The sequence below is a fragment of the Vidua chalybeata genome, chromosome 2 (assembly GCF_026979565.1).
Source record: "Vidua chalybeata isolate OUT-0048 chromosome 2, bVidCha1 merged haplotype, whole genome shotgun sequence".
Taxonomy (NCBI): Eukaryota; Metazoa; Chordata; class Aves; order Passeriformes; family Viduidae; genus Vidua; species Vidua chalybeata.
In genome coordinates, this window is record NC_071531.1 from 89,140,174 (window position 1) to 89,157,425 (window position 17,252).

The 17,252-nt window shown below is 41.2% G+C and overlaps 1 protein-coding gene across 2 annotated transcripts in view; it reads right to left on the reverse strand.

The window, feature by feature from the left end:
• Positions 1–13,793, reverse strand: part of CRYL1 (crystallin lambda 1) — a 52,145-nt gene extending 38,352 nt beyond the window's left edge. For both annotated transcript variants that reach the window (XM_053936005.1, XM_053936004.1), the window contains exons 1-3: positions 13,618–13,793; positions 10,816–10,923; positions 3,061–3,187 (exon numbers count right to left, since the gene is read on the reverse strand). In XM_053936005.1, the coding sequence (XP_053791980.1) occupies positions 3,061–3,187; positions 10,816–10,923; positions 13,618–13,649 (267 nt within the window). In that variant the 5' untranslated portion in view covers positions 13,650–13,793. The remainder of the gene's footprint in view (positions 1–3,060; positions 3,188–10,815; positions 10,924–13,617) is intronic.
• Positions 13,794–17,252: the final 3,459 nt, after the last annotated feature.

Here is a 17,252-nt window from a genome sequence, read left to right on the forward strand (position 1 = left end):
GGTTATGCACTTATTCCAAGTAGCATAGGAAAGTTCTGAGAAGTGAACTTGTGTGAATACTCAGGTTGAGAGCAAAACACGGACTGATTTCCTTCTAAAGTTGATGTAAAGTACACTAAGCAAGACAAGTTACTTCATGAAAATGCTCAGGAGAGAGAATATATAACCTTTTAAAATATTGAAGACATCACTGTTATAAATTTTCTTCTAAGTCCTTCTAATTATGTCTTGCATCTTTTTCCCAGTTGTATCTTCACTTATTTAACTTAGGAAGTTCCATTTTTTACTATTTTATCCCTTCTGTTTTAAGTTATGTCCTATGAAAACTACATAGAAGGCAATTGTCTGAAGACTCATGGAGGGCAAACATCAAGAAGTTTTTAAAGCTTTAAGTGGGCTTATTATACAAAGGTCAGATTTGAAAAGAAATTGAGATTTAACCAAGTGCATTCCAGGGTAAAGAAATTGAGTTCGCATGAAAATTCTGAAATAAGCTAATCAGTAGGTTATATCATTAAGCATGAAAATTGAGTCCTCTATATTCGACTAAGATTAATGCAACCAATATTTTATTTTTTAAGTAACTAAAAGTCAGAACACTAGCGCTCATAAGTTACAATTAGTACATTTTGTCGTTCCACATTCAAAGCTGCACTAAGCAGCATTTCTTAAATTTAATATGGTTCATAAAGTAGTCTGCTCACTGCTGAAATAAGGCTGTGAGCCTCAATTGTTTCATTCTATTCCACCGCCCTCCTTCAAGAGAAAATTAAAGTCTATTTCAAATAAGTTGCCTGCCCACTTCCATTGTGCATTTAACACTTTGAATCAAACTTTAATGCTATAGTTTGGAGAGCTGATACAAATAGTGCCAACCATGTTTCACACACATGACTTGTTATCCATGGGCATACTGCAGCTATTCCGTTTATTTTTATTGATATACTAAATAACTGCATGTTTAGAGACATCAAGAGGGCTAAGGGAACATAAAATAGTGCCAGAAAACTGCAGTTACCCCAGGTACACTGTTGCTGTTTGGAGACTACCAACACAACACCGCTGTCTTCAGCTACCTGAAAGGAACACACAGGTTCTCTGAGGTGCAGGCTGGTAGGACAGCAGGCAAGAGACTGAAGTTGCAAGAAGAGACTTCCAATTAGATATCAGGGAAAAGATGCAATGACAGTAATCAAACATTTTAACACGTTACCCAGAGAGACCAGAAGTGTTTACCCAAAACTCAACTGCACAAATTCTGTGCAAGTTGATGCAAGTTGGTCCTGCAATGGGTTGAGCCAGATGAGTTCCACAGGTTCCTTCTAACAGAAAATTACTTTGATTTTGCAACATTTGCCCAATGCCCATTTTGTAAATGAACTGATAGTGGTGGGACCTCGATTTAAACTGACATTGCATGCAAGACCTTGTTCAAAAATCTTAAGATTTTGCCAAAGACCCTCTTTCATGGGACCAATAGCATATCAAAACCCAACATCCCTGCCAGAGCAACAAGACCCAAGAACTCCATCACAGCTATGTTCAGCTTCAAAAGAAGATGATAAAATAGAAGTCAGAATGCTGAAGAGATAAAAAGTTTGTAGTAAGAAGGATCACATCTTTACAGGTAGCATATGGAGAAAGTAAGGACACCATATGGATATAGCAGGTAGTTAGTAATGCTTGAAACAGCAAAAGAAAACAAGAAGAACTATGAGAATACTGGAAACAAGAAGACAGCCTTCACAAGGAGAAGGTAAGAAGAATAGTCATTTCTTACTCACTGGAACAGGCTGGCCAGTGCTGTTTCACAGATAGCTGTGCCCTTAGTTACATCCATTCATAAATGACCTGAAAGTTCACTCATGAAATTTAAGTTGGCCATCATTATTACAACCACAAACATTTGCAGAAGGACTTTACAAGACTGAGTGATTAGACAATAAATTTGCAAATTAAACTCAGTACAGGTAGGCAATACATGCATGAACACAATACTATGAACTAACAAGTTCTGAGCTCATCAGTGATGAAAGAGTAAGATACTGGGGGTAAATATTTAGTTTCATGTACCACTGTAAAAAGCTAGAGCACATTCATGCCTTGACTTCTGTGTGAGGCTTTGCCCTGCCTCCCATTCTCTTCTCCTCACTTCACCAAATTGGGAGGAATAAAAAGTCTGGAAGTCTGTGCTCTTTTCAGTTCAGTTTGTTACTAGGGTTGTATTGCAGCTGATCAAACTGGGAATTTACAGCCTGAAACACTGTAAATTGGAAATGAGAGTGCAGCACAAATACATGTAGAGATAGCTAATGGTACAACACTGGAATAATACTAGGAAGCCATATAGGGTAGAAGATGCCAATCCCAACAAAAATGCACTCATACTTTACCCCAGAAATAATCCCAGATTAGCCTATTCTCTGCACTATGTCTAATCCAGCAAGCATATTAATAATTAAGCAGCCACAAACTATCAGTCCTAGCAGTTCAGTTTGTTCCCCATTCCAATTTTATTTAGCAGCACAGATTTCAAACCTGTGTATCAACCCTGGTTTTAATACTCTAGCACTCTGGGATAGCTGTGTTTGGCTACAGCACTCTCCCACAGTCAGAATAGTTACCCCGTATGTCATACTCCCTGCCTTCACTACGTACCTGGAGAGGAAAAAAAACACATTTTAGACCCAGTTCTAGAATGTGTGGTGTTCCCTAAGTGATAATCTGTCCCTCAAAAACCTCCTGCCAACCTTCACCTTACATTCATCTTTTTAACTGGCACAGTCATTATTATACATGGAGGTCAGCAATTCCCTCTCAGCTCAGCTCCCCCCCTTATTCTTTTAACTCAGAATAAACTTGCAAGGACTCTAGTGTAAGAAATTCTGCAAAGAGGCATGGTCTCCCTCGTCAGATACCAGGCTAGAAAGAACTTTAACAAGCATGACTATATCCTTATGGAGCCATGATGTTGAACTCTCCAGTGCCCACCTACTGCGTAGCACAGCTTTTAATCATCTTTTTGAACCATTTGATAGAAGTTGGCAAATCTTTGCTTACCTGAATGAAAGTAGCACCCTCTACTGCTGCCTTCAGGTCTGTACAAACGCTAATGAGAGCCAACTGCTGCTCCGCACTCAAAGCTCCTTTCAGGACTCCCAACTTCTCCATCTCTTTCATTTGTTTGCTGACAGAAACAACATAGGCACATTTAAACACTTGATCATTGTTCAGCCACCATCAGTTTTTAAAAAAACCTTCTTAACAAACCATGTACTACACTAATTGTCATGCCACTGCATACATCTCTATTCAAAAATATAAAAGGTTCATTTCAGTCATTTATCCTTCCTCCCCCATCTTATCAAAGGTTTTTCTTCTCTTCAAGCACAGACAGCTCCAAGATCTACACCTAGATGTAAGATGGTCACCACTTCAAATTTGTTTTAACTGGTGCACAATCAACAAGAGGTTTTTTTTTGCTCATATTTAATGGGAAGCAAGGTCCCTTTAATAAACTTCATCTAGTTTTACAAACAGCTCTTTTGCTACAACATCTCACTGTAGGAACACTTCTTTACTAGTATAGAGATAAATAAATACATTCAATGCAGGCAAGAGTCCTTCATAAAAACCATGCCACTATGTTTTGAGGGTTTTTTAATGACTACAGAACAAGTGTAGAAAAATTTAAATAGTTAGTAAACTTGAAATGAATGCTCAAGTACACACCCTGGCACGGACTGGACATGCCACTTCTTCAGAAAAGGTCTCTACAGTTTGAAGCCCTCAAACATCCAGAACAAGCAAGCCATTTTTCAAAACCATTATAAGCTGCTTAGAGGAACAATGGTCACAGAAATTAGGTGGGATTAAACTGGCTGATCACAATCAACCTAAAGCTCTTTGATGTAGTCTTTACCATGGTTAAACTGGTTCAGTTTTCATCAGTTTCATCGAGACAGGAGTCCTCTGAGCCTTTGGTTATTATTCAGCAAAAACTGCTCATCCTCATGAAGACATGAGGAAATTGACCTAATGAATAGCAGCAGGAAAAAAAAATCCTTTATTCTTCCTACCAATTTAATTAAGGACACAGCAAATGGATGATTGAAAAGCACAGACTTCTACTTGTTAAGCAATTTATGGCAAAGAATAGGAAACAGGGATCTTCAGCTCCCTTTCCCAAGGTCACAGGGAATATACAGTGTGATGGACAGAAACTTCATCCAACACTTAAGGCTTCTAGCACTAAAGGTGCCAATTTCTGGAAAGAAACAGGTGCCCTAAACTACAGAATCCAAACTTCTGGCTCCCTCACACTTGTGAGGCACGATGAATAATTAAAAAGGTTTTTACTATCCATTCATTAGAAGTTCATTTCCCAGGTGCTCTTGCCCAAATCCAGCATACTCTTGCTCACATGCTTAAAAAAACTTCAAATCAAACAAAAACACACACAAAAGTTACATTTGAAGAGATCATATCAGAATTCCTTCTTTGAAGAAGAGAGCGAAGTTCTTGTTCACTCTCATTGCAATACTATATTTGTCTCATCCTCCCAGGTTCTCCAAAATTACAGTACATGACTGGTGATTGAGAGATTCAAAAAAGCTAGAGTCTTAGACTAAGTGATCCAGCTTCTATTTTTCTTCCCCAAGCTTGCAGCACCCATCTTCTGTTTCATATCTTTCCTTCTGTGCCAGTGATAACCATTCTGCATTTCTGCTTTTCCATCAAAAACCACTAACAATACACTGTGCACTCAGAATACCATTTCTTAGTTAACCTTCAAAACTGCCATCTTCATCTTTGGAATTTGAGGCTGGACTGATTTTTTTTTTTTTATTCCTAAACAAAAAGCATTATTTTTAACATAACCAATCTTCATGATAGCCATGCATTTAAAACAGTTAAAACATGGAGTAGGAAATATGCATTACTTCAATTTTGGCTTTCCCTCCTGGGAAATTTTAATTTTTTGCACCCTTTGCCAATCTACTTATAGCCATTCTGGCTTTTTGTTCTACAAACAAATTTTAGTCTTTCAAGCACTAAACCATCTTTATATTCCCATGGGGTATTAGATTGCTGCAGAATTGTGGGTAACCACTATCTTCCGTGATACCATACATTAAGACACGAAGGTTTGTACCTCGAGCAGCGCGCCACTGACCTCTACTGGATGACTTTTTAATGACGACAGCCTAAATTTTTAGGGGATCATCCCTAGGATGACCCTAGACTGCGATCATTGCAGCCATATCCAGAGCTTCACTCTGCAGCTGTATTGTATGTGCAGCTCAGAGAGTTTCACTCAATACCTGTAAGATCTTTGAAGAATGAAGAATTCACATCGATAAGAAAATACTACTTCCTTTCTGAGCTTATGCTTCACCTACCTCCAGAGTTTTACTGTTGTACCTGTCTGCCCATGTCAGCACTATTCTGGGATCTATTTGCTTCAGGATAAGGCATCCAATCTACAGGAACACTCCCAATCACATAAAATGCCTGGGATGCTTCTGGTTACAAATCCTACTCTAAAAGTCTTTACGGAAGGACCCTGAAAGCAATGCTAACACTTAACTCATCTTGTTCACACCCCACTCGCCTCACCTTTATCCACAGCCAGGCAGGTCTATTCAGCACACATGGTTGCAACCAGCAAATACTTGTGGAAACCTAGGGCACTGGGAATATTTCTCTGTCTGCTCTGGGGTGTCCTGACCCCCAGGGGAGCACTGACTTTGACCCTCATTAATGGAGAAAACTTCCAAACCCTCAAGGTAAACTAGAAATCACAAAAATGTGAAATAGATTGTAGAGATTGTAGAGAGTAGTGTAGTATGTCACATGGGTGAGAAACTTAGGTTTTAGGATTTTTAGTATGTTATAGATGGGTTCAAGATGGAGGATATAGGGTGTTGTCTTGAGTTCTCTTCTTCTTTCTTCTTCTTCCTCTTTCTTCTTGGGTTTAGGTGGTAGCTTGTAATTGGGGAGAAAAATCCACATTGCAGGTCTTCAGGGGTCAGTTATTGGGTTAGAAAGGAAAATAATTTTGGTGTCACTTCTTAATTGGGTAGCTTAGTTTTTGATTAGACTTAAAAGGCCTTGTAACAAGAGATTGTTAGCCATTTTTGTGCTGTTTTTTTCATGCACACAGAGTCTGGTGCAGACAGTGTGCTGAAGTTTTGATAAGATAGCAATAAACAGAAGATGAAGACCGAAAAAGTCCAATGCGTCTCTCGTTCCTGACACAGAACTGCTCCAGGAGGGTCTCCCCTGCCAGGGGAGCCCCCAAGGAGTTGCCCAACTTGGGGCCCACAAACTCACAAATACTTACTAGAATTAACACTGCTTAATCACAACCATACTGCCCACACTAACAAGAAGTGAATGAAGAGAAGAAAACACCAGCCCTGTTCTTCATAAGTTCAGCCAGCTGCTGTTGCCCAAAGACTAGAACTATTCAACAGTCAAAGCACAACCATCTAGTGCTGTCTGATAAATGAGAGGGTAGTTGGCATGGTGAGAACAAACCAAAACATCACTCATATTTAGCCTGAGACAGAACAGACCAAGTAGGTTTTGTGTAGCCAAGCTTGAAAGCTTTCAGGAAAGGAGATTTCACTGACTCCTTGGACAACCTGTTACTCCGCATACCCGGCAAATATGAGCATCATAACTGTTCTCAAAACACAACTTTACTAATTACACAAATCACCCTTACTGAAATAATTTGCTCCAGTTGCCACGGGCACTGGCTACCACACAGGAATGACGTGAAAAGACAACATTTCCTTTTGGAGGTATTTTCAACTCAGTCAGACAGAACCTTTGTAAAGGTAGAATCTCTCCCCTGCCAAAGCTTATCACTATGTTCTCTAGTTAGTTCTGCAGGTGATGCAGTTTTGCCTAGCTAGTTAATTGCACTTTTGGGCATGGTGGGTGGGCAGAGATAAAATCAAAGGTAGAATCAAGCCTACAATTTAGCACAAGCTTGATGTGCCAGCATCAGGCACTCAATATCAAACTGTGTTCTGAAAAGAATCATCTAGTTAGAAGTTCTCCCCTCAAAGGAGATATGTGAAACTATCAAAGAAGACCTAAACCAAGCCAAGGCATTTTGCCCTTGATATATACAGTACCAATACAACAAAGCAATACATAAGACAGGCTGGAAGACTAAGCCAGTAAGCCTGGTAATCAATCAATCTTTATCAGCAGAATAATTATGTTTAGAACAATAGCAAGTAACTACTTGGAAAAGTTTATATATTACAAGAATCATAAATTTATTTTGGCAGAGGGGCATGCACTAAAGCATTTTTGCATCCTGTGTTTTAGGACTACTTTCAGGAAGAGATTACTACTTCTTTTTCTAATTCTCATTATTTCAAACTTTAGCAAACTTTCATTCAAACCAGAATCACACTGATGCAGGGAAAAAAAGCATGCTACATATGAAAAATTACATTTCCCAAGGCAGGCTACTAGAGCATGCATTCAGTAGGTGCAGTGTGGTATAAGGGTGTTCATTAGTTTGTTTCTTCATCAGAACAAAAGATTGTTTCATTAGAGCAGACCCTGAGATGTTCTGAATTTATATAAAAGGCAATGACTTCTGGGTCAACAGACTAAAAGGCAACAACATAAAATAATTAAATATAACTTCTGCCATCAAAGAAGTATCATCTCCTTTTAGAAGTAAAGTGAGTGTTGCTTACTACTCAAACCCCGTTTTATTTGGAAAAGGGAAACTACAAATAGTCATCTCTACACTTCAGTTTCTCCCCAAAAAGTCATACCTCCATACTAGAAGTTTGTGGACTACAGACTAGAGTGGAATAAATATGTTCCAAAATTAAAACAAACCACAAAACCTCTAAGCCTAAAAACTTCCCTAAAAGTATTTGCTATTTGGAGGGAAAAAGGAAAGCAAATTACATCAAGTTCAGAGAACCAGTCACCAGCTGGCTCTATCACACAGACATTCCCTTGCTGCTCTCCTGCCTGTTAGCACACATTACCTGCCCAAGTTCCAACTCTTACAGAAGTATTGTGTGCTATGAAATGAGTGCAAAGAAGTTTGACCATATCTTGATAGATACAATCATTAAACTAGTGGTTGAAGAAACTAGGCTTTTTAACTGGAGTGTAACAATAGCCAAAATACACAAGTTAATTATAAGTTAAGATCATCTTATGTAAAAGGCAAAACTTGCCTTGAACTCAATTGAACTTGTCTTGAACTTATCAATGACTTGGATGAAGGGGCAGGTGCCTCCTCAGCAAGTTCACTGATGACGCAAAGCTGGGAGGAGTGGCCAATACCCCAGAGGTCTGTGCAGCCCTTCAGAAGGTTGGAGAGATGAGCAGAGAGGAACTGTCTGGAATTCAACAAAGGCAAACGCAGAGTTCTGTGCTTGGGGAGGAATAACCCCAGGCACCAGCACAGGCTGGGAGTGACCTGCTGGAAAGCAGCTCTGTGGAGAAGGACCTGGGAGGCCTGGTGGACAACAAGGTGTCCATGAGCCAGCAGTGTCCTCATCGCCAAGAAGGCCAATGGGATCCCGGGATGCATTAGGAAGAGCACTCCCAGCAGCTCGAGGGAAGAGATCCCGCTCCTCTACTCTGCCCTGGTGAGGCACATCTGGAGTGCTGTGTCCAGTTCTGGGCTCCTTGGTACAAGAAAGACACAGAGCTCCCAGAGGGGGTCCAGCAGAGGGTTACAAAGATGATTATAGTGCCAGAGCATTTCTCCTACAAGGAAAGGCTAATGGAGTTGGGCCTGTTCAGCCTTGAGAAGAGACAACACAGTCTCTTCACTTCAACAGTGTCAACACTTCAACAGTGTCTATAAGCATCTGAAAGGAGGATGCCAAGAAATGGATCCAGGCTCTTCTCAGTGGTGCCAAGCAATAGGACAAGAGACAACAGGCAGAAACTGGAATACAGGAAGTTCCACCTGAACAAGAGGAAGAGCTTCTTTACTGTGAGGGTAACTAAACACTGGAACAGCTTGCCCAAAAAGATTGTAGGGTCTCTTTTCTGGAGCTTTTCAAAAGCTGTCTGGATACAAGGAGATTTAGAAAACCCTGCTTGACCAGGGAGGCTGGACTAGATGACCTTCAGTACTCCCTTCCAACATGAACTCCTACAGGAGAACACACACACAAGCACACGACAGTACAGACCCACTTAAATAGCACTCTATTCTATAACACGTGACATTCTATGCTTCATGTTTCCAAGCTGAAAACCTTGGAAGGCTAACATCTTCATGCTGCTATTAGAAAAAGAAAAAATATGGGGCAAGTACTGGCTTTAGTAATAAACACCACAAAGCTGCCACCTAATAATCCAGAATCTCATTATGGCTACCACTGTGACAGCAATTCCGAAAAAACCCAAAGTTTGTGTCACCTAGATGATGCAACAGAGATGTTTGGTCTAACATCTACCTGGAAAGAAAAAAATGAGGAGACAGATTTTCCCACTCTGTTATCAAGCCTTTTTTAGCAGATCTCACTAGACATCACATACTGTTTAACTTCTGAACTCTAACAACTGAACTGATCTACAAGGGGTTCCTGAAGTCACTCCTGTTTGCTTTAAGGCTTGTTACAGAAAGCAATTAGGATGCAACACATCACAACCCTTTTTCAGGTGCACTTTACACCCCATACAGCTGACACACAAACTGACATCATGTCACTCCAAGGCATCATGAAGGGAGAGCTGATGCATTTAGGTGGATGCTAATTGTGAAGTCATCTGAAGTTCAGCATTAAATGCTGATACAGCAACATTAGGTTGTGCACAGAACCACCTTATAAATGTACTTTCACCCTCTCTCATAGGCAAATAAAAACTGTATTTTCAGGCCTGGCAAGAAGAGAGTGCATAGGACCAAGCAGACATGTTCCTTCTAACACAAGAACTAGAGGTCAATCAAAGTAACTTAGGAGTCAGGTTCAAAACGAACACAAGGAAACGGCTCCTCATGCAGTGAGAAGTAAATCAACAGAACACAAAGTCCTTTGGTAAGGAGGCCACAAAAGGATTTATATCAGTTCAAGGGAAGGTTAGAGAAATACTTGGAAGCATTCCAGTTAAGAGTGACTGAATAGAAAATGAACTTGTTGGCATTGAAGGTTGGGGGAGGGGAGCAGACAGGCAAGATTTGAACTTGTACCTCTTGTACTACCAAAAGCACGAGGCTTTAGCCACAATGCCATGCGCAACAGAAGAGGGCTGGAGGCCTCCTGGACTCAACTGGTGCAAGTGATGTCACATTCACACCCTCAAACTGGCACTCCTTCTAAAGATGCTTCCTACTTCAACTGAGCAATGACACCAGCAACTTTTTCTTCTAGGACTCAAAAACACCAGTTTAACAATTTAAAAACTAGTTATAAAATGCTAATAATTGTAGCAGGGCTTCTCAGCAATTCATCTTAATCTACCTCCACTTTGAAAGGGTCTTTGTTGCCTTTCTGTGGAAAACCTCTTATGTTCATGTATTTTAAACCTAGCCTATAAATAACCTAATGGTGGTAAGCATTATTTAAAAAAATTGAATTCAAGTGTAAGATCTTGAATAACTTAAAAATTAAATTTCTCTTCAGAAGTGTCAGTGACACTTAGAAGCACAGATCTTCTGATCTTAACCTGTACTTCTAAGTTAAAGCCTTCTTCAAAGCCTAAAATCTATGCTCCCTGAAATAACAAGATATGGCTATTCGTTCATAACTACAAAAATCCCACCGTTTCATTCCAACCCCAGTTATTTCAAGTCAGGTTACCTACCTAATATTTTCCAGTGCAGTTGTTAGCTGCTCTTGTGCAATATCATAAAGTTTCACTTTGAAGCCTCCAGCAGCAAACACCATGGCCCAGCTGCGACCAATGAGTCCACTGGAAAAAAAAAATCCGCCAATTAATAAACCAGTATTTAATAGGGGGAAGGACATCTTTGAAAGCATTGCAAAAACCAAACCAGAGCTTGGACTCTTTGATATTTGATAAAAAGATCAGTTGCATACTGATGGGAACCAAATTTCTCTAAAAGAGAAATACCCTTTGCTGGCTGTGCATAGCAGCTTCTCCAAAAGCTGGAATAAAAATAATGGGCAAGAAGAAACCCAAAACAAAACAGAAAAAGGAGAGCAGAAGTCAAATAGGAGGAACCACTACTTTGTGATACTGGACTCAATCACCAACAGTTTTGTCAGCCACAGTCTTAACCCGGACTTGGTTAATGCATTTACAATAAAGAGCTTAAAAATAAATAAATAAATAAATAAATAAATTTGTTCAGCTCATAGGCTGAAGACAGGCAGCAGTCCACTGATCCCAGAGTGCAGGATCCTGCTTCAGAGGTGATCAGAAAACTCAAGACCCAGCTACTGAAGTCACAGGTCCTCAGCAATTCAGAAAGTACCACAAACACATGAAAAGGGAAAAAAAATCTCAACTGAGCATGGGTTTGATACTATTTTTCCACCTCTAGCACTACCTTTATTTTTAGATTAAGCACTTTATCATGCTGGATACACAGAGGAACAGTCTGCGTACGTCTTTCGGTGAATCATATTACTGAGCAATACATGGAGGTAAACTGTAGTAACTGACAATTTTATTATCTCTCTGAAAGCGATGCAAGTTCTAACTTCATTAGATGTGCAGCAGGCAGCAATCTTTTCAAATGGAAGCATGAAGGCACAGTGTCACAAGCTTAAGTAACCTGAAATCACAAAAAATTAGGAAAAAAAATCCATAACAGAGACAAGATCAGAACTCAATATCCTTGACTGTTACAGTGGGGGTTTTGATAATTACATGCATTTCTTCTCACTTCTAAGATCACTGTATTTGCAGTATTAAACTTTAGTGATGTCTGGCAATTGAAAAATTCAATGCCATTAGGGCATCAATAAAAGATTAAAAGGGGAGCAAAAGTCAGAGATAAAGTAATAGGGCAGATGAGAAAAGAAGGAAGGAAAAACAGGAACATGCTCAGCCTTTGGTTTAACTATATGCTTTTTAAAAGGACGAAAACAGGAAGTTTCAGGAAATAGCAGGAATCAGTGGAAATAACTGTGACAAAAAAAGGGAAATTTTGCATTTAGTGCTGTTAAGCAGAGAGTAAGGTCTCACTCAAAACCTACCATTTAAAAGTAAAAATAAACAACTTCTCTTTAGTAAGCCCAGAGTTCATCAATTCTGAGGCAAGCAACAGAACAAACTTACAGAATAGGCATGATCAAGGTCTGTTAGCTACTGCAGCCTCCTGGCTAATGAGTATTATAAAATAAAAGCATTTGAATCACTTCAACTTGACATAAGTATATCTGACCTACCAGTAGCTTTATAAAGTAGCATAACCTCTCTAAATCGCACTTTTAAATTAAGTTTCCCTAAACACACAAAAAAATTTCTTTAATATGGGCTTTTAGATTTGTGGGGTTTTTCTTTTGAACCACAGAAGACACAAAGTAAGTCGATGGTAGGTATCAGGCACACACCATTACTGCATCATACATGACAGCATCATCACAACCCGATGTTAGCATATTTCACCCCAAGACAGTGCTCTTTGACGCTTTAAGCACTGTCATTTTGGGCCCAGTGATAGATAAAGTATTAACAACCAGATCTGCTCACACAACTTCGGCAGGTGGTACCAAAACCTGCAGTAGTGCCACAGGAGGCTCAGCAGGCAAGAGCCCGAATCTCCTGACCCTTCAGACACACCTACAGTGAATAAAATTTCCCTGAGTACCAGCAGTTGGAGCCAGTTTGGTCAGTGTCACACAGCAGCACTCAAACTCCCATCCTGAGGCTTCAAGTGGTCTTGCTAATAAAGTTGGCTCCAGCCCACACTTGTAGCACCAAGGTACAGTGGTGCACAGGGGACTCTTACTATCCCACACCTATTTTCACTCCCCTCCAGACTCTTGTTCAAGTAAAGAATTTTAGGTTCAGCTCAATGAGAGGATGAAACAATGCATTCCCACACAAGCCAGAAATACTGCTGACTCCTGTGTCAAGTCAATATTACTTCAGGAGTGTCTAGGGCCAACTTAGGAGTTTCCTGACATAGCTGACAAATAGGACGTTAAGCTGTGCTTGGATTTCTCCACTCCTCTTGCATTTGCACACACACAAGGCATTGCAATGAAAAGGGACATCAGTCTTCCAGACCTAAAGGGTGACTTACTTCGGTAAAGATGTTTGTTTGCTGTTTGTTTTACAGTAGCACAGAGCCTTGTTAAGAGGCTTAAACAAAGGCACCCTAAGTAGAGGAAGGCAGGTGCATCCCCCCCACTTCCCGAGATCCAGCAGCAGCGCGCCCCCGCGGCTGGGCAAAACCACCGCCTGCCCCGAGCCAGCACCTCGCTGACACATCCGACGGCTGCAGCAGCGGGGACAGCTGAGGGAGGGCCGTACCCGACACTGAGTACCCAAACCCCCTCCCCGCAGGCCGGGCCGAGCGGGGAGACGGCGCCCAAACCCCTTCGCACGCCGCGGGCATCCGTCCTACAGGCGCCGCGCCGGAACCTCCTCCCTGGGGCGCTGCCGCCGCCCGCGGGCGACGAGAGGCTTTACCTGCCGATGATGGCAACCTGCGAGAGCTCCATGCCTGCGGCCGCCGCGACCGGGAGATGCGGGATGGGCAGCGGGATGAGCCACCTCTGCCCTGTGCGGGTCCGCCCCGCCCGCGGCTCCCTCCATGTCACGGCCGCCCATTGGCTCCGCGGCCGCCTCTGCCCGGGCCCGGGGCGGGCCCGGGGCGGGCCCGGAGCGGGGCCGGGGCGGGGCCGGGGCGGGGCCGGGGCGGGCCTGGGGCAGGCCCGGGGCCGAGGCCGAGCCCGAGCCTGCCCGGGCCCGGGGCGGGCCTGGGGCGGGCCCGGGGCCGGAGCCGAGGCCGAGCCCGAGCCCGAGCCTGCCCGGGCCCGGGGCCGAGGCGGGCCGGGGGCGGCTCCCACGGCCGCAGCCCCCGGGTCCCGCCCCTCCCGCTCCCCCTGCTCCCCGGGCACGGAGAGAAAACGTAACATTTTAATTGCTTAATTAATATCAAATATTATGTTAATGTACTCTTAATATAGCCACTAAATCCTTTTAAGTTTTCTTGTCTTTCTAAAAAAACCTAACAGTCGAAAAGTAATACATTCGAACCCAGAATAAAGGTTTGATAGTTACTGATGAAGTTCAGTGAACCTTTGTTTGGCTATCATTTGAAAGTTTGTTCAGTTTATCATTTCTTCTACTTTTCAAGAAAAATAAATAAGGCAAACATAATCATTTGGTACATCTGCCTGCTCACTGGCACTTTGCTAATTCCAATCACATTCAACAGCGAGATGGAGAAGTCAAAATTATATTTCCTAACGGCTTCATGAAGACTGCTCAACAGATAGCAGGTGGAAAACCAAAGTATTATCTCCTTGGCTTCCTGACCTTAACCCCACCCATGTAACCTGAGATACGCCAGTAGCTGGGAAGTGTTAGTGGAGCAAAGTGGCAGTAAACTTGGCCATGGGAAGATTTAAGGCCGTGGGACAGAAGAGTGTAGCATGCTGTGCAAGTTCTGCAGCTCAGGGCTTATGTAGGCTGGTGTAGAAAGCAGCGTTTTAAGGTTTTAGCAAGTACCAATTCTGCCCCTTTGAAGACTAATGCAAAATGGCATGACTTGGCACATGTTCTGAACACAAAGACCTTTGTATAGACAGAGCATAACTGAAGCAAACGATGTATACTTACTTTGTGAACTCAGGTTTTTACTTCAAAGAAAAAAATGGTAAGTTCCTAGAACAAAAAAGTAATGTTACCTGGGCTTGAGAAAAAATGGTCTTCAGAACAACTTTACCATCACTTCCATTTAGAAGTACTTATCAGTTATTTTAATACTCTTTGACCTCCTGAGATGTGTATTTATACCTTACTTGTCATCAGCAATAGACTAAGAGACAAAAGGCAATGCAGATCTACAAGTGGATTCAGAGAATTAAAAGCTCAGTTCGGTGTGTTGAGAGCTAATCACAGCTGTGATAAAATTACAGGGCCTTTCAGTTCTGGGGGTGAACAAAAAAAGTCTATGGCAATTAATCTGAACTATATTATTGTTGTTGTTGTTCTTATCCATATATTAGTGACAAAGCCCCATAGCTCTGCATTACTTAATCAAAATTAGGGTATGACTGCAGCCATATTCCCCAGCATCTCCAGTGATCAGACACACTGGTAAGTCCAAACTAGGTCCAAAGAGGAGAGAGAAGTTTGCAAGAAGAAAAGAAAATATAGATAATTAAATTCTCAGAAGTGTAAGTCAAGGGAAGAAAATATGACTTAAAAACAAAGTACAAGTTTAATTTTTGTGTAATAGCATAAGAGTTTTAGGCCCAATTCTTGCAGCCTCCACAAGTTAGGGACACTGATTCTCCTCTGTCTTCTGCAATTCACATGGAAAGGACAGAAGGTGCTGTAAGCCCAGAAACATCAAAAACCATAACCAACCAATAACATGGTGAAGGGACTTGGGCTCCATAAGGAAATGAAAAGTAGGGCTTGTACTGGCAGCAGAAGAGGCCCAAGTGGAGCAACTATGCACTCACCAGCTTATTTATTCTTTCTTCAAAGCCAAATAGGGGTAGAGGCAGATTTGACTTGTGTTGGGAGCTGCACAGTTGATCCCTCTATGTTTTTAGTCTCTTTCTATGGAGCGTGCTCCTCTGCTGCCCCATGGGCAGAGCTGAAATCTGCTACTGGCCACAGAGGGGTGGATTTATTGCAGGGGAGAAGCAGGATGGTATAAAAAGGTCATGTAAGAAGTTAGGGGAAATAACTCGCACTAATTCTGAGCCATGGGGACGTGGAATATGAAGGAGATGTGAATTCCCCCTTGGAGAAAATAAAGGAATGGTATGCTTTTAAAATACAGAGACTGCTAGCCTGAGCTTTTAGTGTGGAATAAAAACAGAGGCATAGTTCACATTTGTTAAGTATTAGATCTGTTTAATACATCACTTGTTCACCAGAACAACCAGCAAGTACATTTATTTGGTAATGGACTATGATCTGTTGCTACTACGTTCCTAATGGTTCGTGAAGTATAATGCCTTAAAAAGACAGCTTTAATTAATAACTTTATTGCTGTTCTGTAGAGTTTTAACTAACACGGTTTGCATACCGTGTTATAAGTAGTGGTTGTATTGAAATGATGTTAAAATTAAAACTATAATTTTAATTATTATTTGTAGTTCATGCTGTTAATTTGGGTGCTCTTTCAGAGTGCAGATGGCCTGAAGCAAATACTACCAATATTGTTAAATGCTGATTCTTAAAGAAGCAATCTAAAGGAATAAAAAAGTAAATAATAGTAAAGTAGATGCTACTAAAGCACAATTCATCAAAACTAGATAGAATTATATAGTTCAATAGTAAAAATACCTGTTAAGAAGATGATTTTCCTGTTGCAAATGCATTTTAAACCCAAGCTACAGCATATGGTACAACTAAGAAAGGCACATGCTGTGATCCTTGGGGCGTCCTGTGCAGGGCCAGGATCAATGATCCTTCAATGATCCTTGTGGGTCCCTTCCAATTCACGTATTCTACAGTTTTATATACATTGTTTGTAACATATGTATCATTCACAATGAGGTTTTTCCATTCATTTTGTTTTCAAATTGTATGCTGACTAGATGCATTAGTTCCCTGAGGAGCAGTTAAATGCAGCTTTACTGTTTGTGGCAGTCAAGCTACTTGAATGGTTTCTGCATGACAGCAGAGAATCCCAAAGACCTGGTCAGTCCAGAATTCAGTACTAGAAAATTACTTTTTTAAAGATTACAGTGGAAGAATTACATTTTCAATTCAGAAAAACACCAATCAGTTCTTGATCAGATGAGCAGTTCAACTGGCAGAGCAAGGGTAAGGTACACACTAACAGCGATTATAAAAGGTACACACTAACAGCAATTATCACAGGCAGACTGTGGCCAGTAACCCCTGAACCCAAATTAGTAGGTCCTGGAATAGCTTGTCTGAGCCCTTATTTGCAAAGTTACCACTGGAAAAAGACAGATACACCATGTATTGAAAGGCAAAGAAATTCCTATTTAAGAATATAGCTTCATGGTTTCTTTAATCTGTCTTAAATTTTCACTGAATTCACTGGATCAGGTACTTGATGTCTTGAATAGTGACTGAAGGAAAACCTCATCAGATTAGCAGTTTGCTTC